General features: G+C 48.4%; 1 protein-coding gene across 1 annotated transcript in view; it reads right to left on the bottom strand.

Moving 5' to 3' along the window:
- Nucleotides 1-288: 288 nt before the first annotated feature.
- The window catches only part of tnrc18 (trinucleotide repeat containing 18), a 49714-nt gene continuing 44002 nt past the window's right edge, over nucleotides 289-6000 (bottom strand). The window contains exons 27-31 of the mRNA XM_022757029.1: nucleotides 5720-5872; nucleotides 2814-4654; nucleotides 2481-2717; nucleotides 2223-2297; nucleotides 289-891 (exon numbers count right to left, since the gene is read on the bottom strand). Coding sequence (XP_022612750.1) covers nucleotides 685-891; nucleotides 2223-2297; nucleotides 2481-2717; nucleotides 2814-4654; nucleotides 5720-5872 — 2513 coding nt within the window. The 3' untranslated portion in view covers nucleotides 289-684. The remainder of the gene's footprint in view (nucleotides 892-2222; nucleotides 2298-2480; nucleotides 2718-2813; nucleotides 4655-5719; nucleotides 5873-6000) is intronic.

The following is a 6000-nucleotide window of genomic DNA, read 5'->3' as shown; positions in this document are numbered from 1 at the left end:
CACCACCGGCGCGTGCGCGCGTGCGTGTGTGTGTGTGTCCGTCTGTCCGTCCTGTCGGGGCTGGGGGAGGACGGATGGACAGACACGGGGGCCTCTCTCCTGTATCATCATTCACAGTTCATTAAAGCTTCTTGACTGTTTACCTCTTTAGAAAAAAGTACTCTGACATAAATCTATTACATGAAAATAAAACACTCATATTTTCCTCTATATAACTGTGAGTGTGAGTGTGTGTGTGTGTGTGTGTGTGTGTTACATGGGGGTGAGTATTTACATGTGTCTGTGCATGTGAGTACGTGTCTGTGTTCATGTAAGTTGTATTTACATGTAAAAGGAGACTGAAGCGCTCGCGTGTTGTGAAACTTTCCCCATGAACACGACGAGTGCGACAGTTTGTGTCGATGGAGTCTGTGTGTGCAAATGTTTCCGGAGACTTGTTCCTTTTTTAATACTGTCTGTAGTGTCTCCTGTCTCTGTAGTAGTAGCTGTTCGTGACAGTCCGTCTCGAAGTGTATCATGGTAAATCGGAGCAGTTGAGTTCGTCGAGTCACGTCTGCGAAAAAGATCCATCATGACTGAAGATCAGTGATTAGACTTGGAGAGACCACGGGTTGGGTTTCGACTCCTACTGAGGTCCACGGTTGGTGAGTCGGATCACAATTTGGTTTCAGCAACTCGTAGCGTTTAGCAGATGACCGGGACTCCGTCGGTGTTGAAGATCATGCCAGTGGTGGGTTCATACGTGCCGGCCAGGTAGTAGAGGTCTTCGCTGTCGGCGTAGCGGCGCGTGTGGGTCATCTGCTCGTACTCGTCCACGCTCACCACCAGGCACTTGTGGCTGACCGTCTGCACGTCGTTCTCGTCGCTGTGAGACGACTGGTACAGGGCGCGCTGCGACAGACACACACATGCTTTTATTCTGTAACTGCTGTAGACTGTGTGTTGTGGATGGACACAGAATTATGTTTTCAGACGAGTCAAAAATATCAACTCAATACTAAACACATATATTATTAAAAGTAAGTGTAAAAAGAAATATAAAGCTTTACACGACAAGTTAGTTCAGACCAAGTAATTTGATTGGACGAGAGTCATTCCATGAGATATAAAAAACAGCACTGGGACACAGGTGATCTATTAACCATTAATCAACATTACATTAACGGTCGTTATCTCAGATTGTAACAAAGTTTGAAAAGAAATAACATTTGAATTAAATGATGTCTGGTCGTCAGAAGAGGATGAAGGGAAGAAGCCTGGATACAGTGTGCACTGTGCAGGTCGGGGTAATGTTTATGTGTTGCTTAGCAACAGTCCAGTATCAGTGCAGTTGCGGAAGTATTTGTGTTGTCGTAGACAAATAAACGATAACGAGAGGGAGTGATGTTGGACTGAATATCAGCGCGGCTGTGACGCTGTCACAGGTACGAGGCCGCACGCCGTCAGCCAGTGATGTCATCATCTACATACTGTAAACTGCTGCAGCATCACTGTAGTCATTCTTCTAACAGTAGCAGCTAAAGCATTTTAGCTAGAAAACTAAAGCTAATAAAGTTAGATAGCTAATATTATATTTATAAGTTCAGGCACCACAACGGAAAAAGTCTTCAGCTTTATTGTGCTGTTCTTGCTTTGTTTTAGATGTGTGTGATTATCTCTTAGTGTTAGCTAGCTAACTCGGTTGCTGTTAGCTTGCAGGCTCTTAAAAGACTTTATACACTGATGCTACAGCGTAAGTTGCTTAACCAACTGATTAGAGGTTAAAGGAAAAAGCTTTATATTCCCCTTTACAATCCACTTTAGTTTCATAACTAACAGTGTTATTATTATTATTATTATTATTATTATTTTTTTTTTTAATTAAACAAAAACGTGGCATCAATAACCAGAAGACAAAACAATAAACACAGATCAAACTTAACACACACTAAGTGTTAACAAACCAAATGGTGAACACAAACATAACATTACAAAATCAATCCTTTGACAACCTAAATAAAATATTAAAGAATAAATAAATAAGAAACCAATCAATCAAGAATAAACTAACAGTATTATTTATTTATATATTCACAATTATATTTTTGACCTGTCAGTCTCAAGTTTCCACACCGTCTAAGATGCCCATTAGTCTGTTCCATGGTTATATTAAAGAACCTCAGTGTTTTTAAAGCCTGAGGAGCAGAACTGGAGACAGGTGCAGTAATCAATTCTCCTCTTACCTCCATGAAGTCTTTCCTCTGGATAGACGAGTGCAGAGCTGCTGGTAAAGACTGGCTGCAGATCTGATCCCAGTTCTGGAGAGAAAAACAAGTCTTACACTTAGGGAAAAAATATATAAATATATATAAAAACAAATTCAGTCTGGTGAGAAAAAAGTATCATGATTCACTCATTCGATAAGAAACAAATAGATAAACGTGATTATAGGAGGTGACATTGAGTCAAATAAGTTCGACCATGAATAAAAACCCTCTTACCTTCTTGTCAGTGAGTTTCTTGCCGGGGTTCGTCTCCTCCGGGTGATAGAACCAGTTGACCCTGACCACCATGTTGCTGCCCCAGGACTCCCACATGCTCTGGATGCGGCCGATGAAAGGCAGGTTGGGCCGACCAGCGGACAGGAACACGGCACAGTCACCGATGCGGATCATCTCTCGGCCGCGAACGATGGCCTTATAGAAGAGCTTCTTCGCTTTGCCCTTCATACCGCGTCTCTGGAAGGGGGGGGTCACAAGAGGACAAGCTGGTCACAGAGTGAAGGGGGGGGTGACAACAATTCATTTTTCTAATTGCGTGGTTTCCGTCCTCACCTGAGTGGGTTTCCCAAACCACTTCCAGAGCTGTCTGGCTGGAAGAAAAGCAGAGATCTTGGGCCTGTTCTCCACACTGGGGAGCCTCTGACGTTTAGCCAGCTCCTTGGTGGTGGGGAGGTGGACCCCCTCTCTCCGCTTTGGTCTCCCCACTTTCCCCTCTCCTCCACTGGGCTTCGGTTTCGGGGGGCGACCCCTTTGCCCGGAGCCCTTCCCCGTGGCCGGTTTACCAGATTTAGCGGGAGCAGGAGCAGCGGGAGCCGGAGAGGTCGAAGGGGAGGGAGATTCTGAGGGAGGTGACAGTTCCTCCTCCTCCACTTTCACCTCCGCCTCCGTCTTCACATCCTCTTCCTCCTCCTCTTTCGTCTCTTCTTTGGGTTTGTCCTGCGCCGGAGGCGGGGAGACGGGGCCTGGCGGAGGCGTGGGGGTCCTCTCTTCATCTGAGCTGCAGGACGAGTCGTCGGTGGAGGAGGAGGACGATGAGGACGACGACGACGAAGAGGAAGAGGAGGAACCAGAGCAGGATGAAGAGGAGGAAGAGCAGCTTGAGGTGCATTTCTTCTTTTTCTTCATTTTCCCTTTCTCGCCTTCTTCCTCTGACTCGGAGCTGCTGCTGCTCTGAGACTCCTCTTTCATCTTTCTCTCCTCTCTTTTCTCCACCTCCTTTCTCTCTTCTTTTTTAACTTTCTCCTCTCTGGCGTCCACCTCCTGTCCTCTACCTCCACTTCCACGGCTGTCCGTCTTCTCCTTAGGCAGCATGGGTGCTTTGTAGGCGGAGTCTTTCTCTGGCAGGCTGGAGTCTCTCTCTGGAGCCCGCGGCTTAGCTTTTAGCAGCTTTTGATTGGCTGAGGCCGTGGTGATGGGGGCGTGATCTCGTCTGACGCCCCGACCCTCTAGCAACATCAGGGCCTTGGTCTTCTTGGTCTTGGGCGAGGTGACACCTTCATGGTCCAGCTTCACGAGGGGCTCCGCTGACAGGGACTTCCGCCTCACCGCCGACCCCCCGTCGCTCTGCCCCGGGCCGGGCTTGGGCCTGGAGATGGAGCTGGAGCTGGAGCTGGTTCTGGAGCTGGAGGAGAGCTGGTCAGACGGCATCTTTAGTTTGGGTCTGGGGGCAGATGACGACGATGACGATGATGATAATGAGGATGACGACGACGATGAAGGTCTGGGAGCGAGAGAAGAGCCGGGCTTGCCTGATGATAGCCGGGAGATGGGGCTGGGAATGAGCCCGGAGCCGAGGCTGGGTCTGGAGCTGCTGTGATGGTCCGAGGAGGGTTTAGTTTTGGGTGTGGAGGCAGAGGCGGGCCTGGGCGTGGATGACGCACCGGGCTTGGGCGCAGCTGACGTTGCCATGGGTCTGGACATGGGTCTGTTGGTGGTGGGACTGACGCTGCTGGTACTCTCCCTCTCTCTCTCCCTCTCCCTCTCCCTCTCCCTCTCTCTCTCTCTCTCTCTGCGCTGGCTGTTGTACGAGCTGAGGTTGGGCTCGCTGTACAGATCCACAGTCAGGACTTTCCCGTAGGTGGAGGGGTAGAGGGAAGGAGGGAGAGCACGGGCCGGTTTAGAAGCGGGAGGCTGGGCCGAGCCGCTCTTCCTGGGCACCGGGGAGGGAAGGGTGGGGCTGCTCGCGGGGGACGTGGTGGAGCTTTTGCGGCCCGGTTTCGTCTGGGTTCCCATCGTTGGCCGGGACGCGGGGCGGGGCTTCTCCTGACCCGCCTTCTGGACGGAGGAGGTCCTGTCCTGGGCGGGCTTCGCTGGAGCCTGGGGTCTCTCTGCAGGCTGGGTGGAGGAAGGTGGAGGATCGGTTTTCTCCCGGCCATCCTGGTTCACGGAGGTCTCTGTGGGGAAAGAAACACAACAACTTTACATTTGACCAAACTGTAAATGGCTTAGACAGTTACAGTGGATACGCTGATGTTTTCATTGTGTGGCCTCGTGATTTTTGCGGTTTGCAGCCCGAGAATGGGAGACATAACTATTTCTGAAATGAAAACATTGCATTGAAGAAGTGCTTATCCAGACAAAACAAGGGCGGCGTCAGCGAATCAGACACGCAACACGCCACGTATTACAGCAGTAACACGTTGGAGCAACAGACTCTCAGCTTCACTGAAGGTTTGAGCAGATTTATTAAACTGATATGAGACACGACAGACGTGGTCAAACACGATGAAAGATGTTCCATGAGCGTGGAGCTATTTTCGTTGGTTTCTGTTGCTTTAAAAAGACGCATCAAAAGGTACGAACGTGACGCAAAGTGTTTTTGAGTTTCGCTCTTTAATGATAAATATGTTTTTAAAAAAAGTAAAGACAGTTCGTTTCTATTATTATTCCTAATAATCAGCACAAATGAAGTGAAGTTCCAGCTGCTGGGTGAAACACAGGAGCCGCAGCGTGTGAAATCCATCTCTTTCTTTACGGCACATTAAGCTCCAGCGTGTGAGGAGACGTCCTTTACTGGTCCCATGGAGTCACTCAGAGAGGAAAATAAATTAAAACAAAAGGCGAAAGTGATGACGGTACTTAATGCACGTTGGATCAGTTTCACTTTAAACACCTCCTCCGTTATTTTCTCCTCCTGTGGGAAACCTTACAATTTCTTTTTCTTTAATAAAGTCGGACATTTCTGTGTCTCTACCGACAGTCTCGCTCCTACGTCACTGAATAAATCTATCAACCACTAAACTCTTTATATGTTTATATATTTGCATCTGTATGTTATTGTGTCTCTTATTTATTCTAGATTCTGTTTCTGTTCTTATTTTATTTCTTTATCACTTCTTTATATTTCCTCTTGTGCTGATGTGTCAATAAAGGTTCATCTCATCTCTTATCACGAGGAGAAGCAGCACGTTGCTTTTATTAATCCCTGTATTGATCCCTGCGAGGTTCGATCAGCTCACCTGGTTTGGGTTTGGGTTTGCGACCGGGTTTTCCTTTGATCTTCGGAGCGCTGTCCTCTGGCTTCGTTCCCGCCTCTTTGCCCTCTTTGCTGCATTTGCGGACTCTCCTCCGGGAGCAGCTCGCCACGAGCAGCGCAGGGGACGGCTCGGCGCCTGGACAGAGGCAGAGAGGGAATTTAACCGACAAGCTTCTGGTATAAAAAGAAAAAACAATAACAAGGCGAGGTGTCGTCTGTTACCGGCTGACACCATTATGTCTGTTTGACTGCGCTCATCTCCTC

This window comes from Seriola dumerili, unplaced genomic scaffold (assembly GCF_002260705.1).
Source record: "Seriola dumerili isolate Sdu_G_001 unplaced genomic scaffold, Sdu_1.0 BDQW01000262.1, whole genome shotgun sequence".
NCBI lineage: Eukaryota > Metazoa > Chordata > Actinopteri > Carangiformes > Carangidae > Seriola > Seriola dumerili.
Note: the sequence above shows the minus strand (reverse complement) of the source record. Positions and strands in the feature narration are given on the sequence as shown.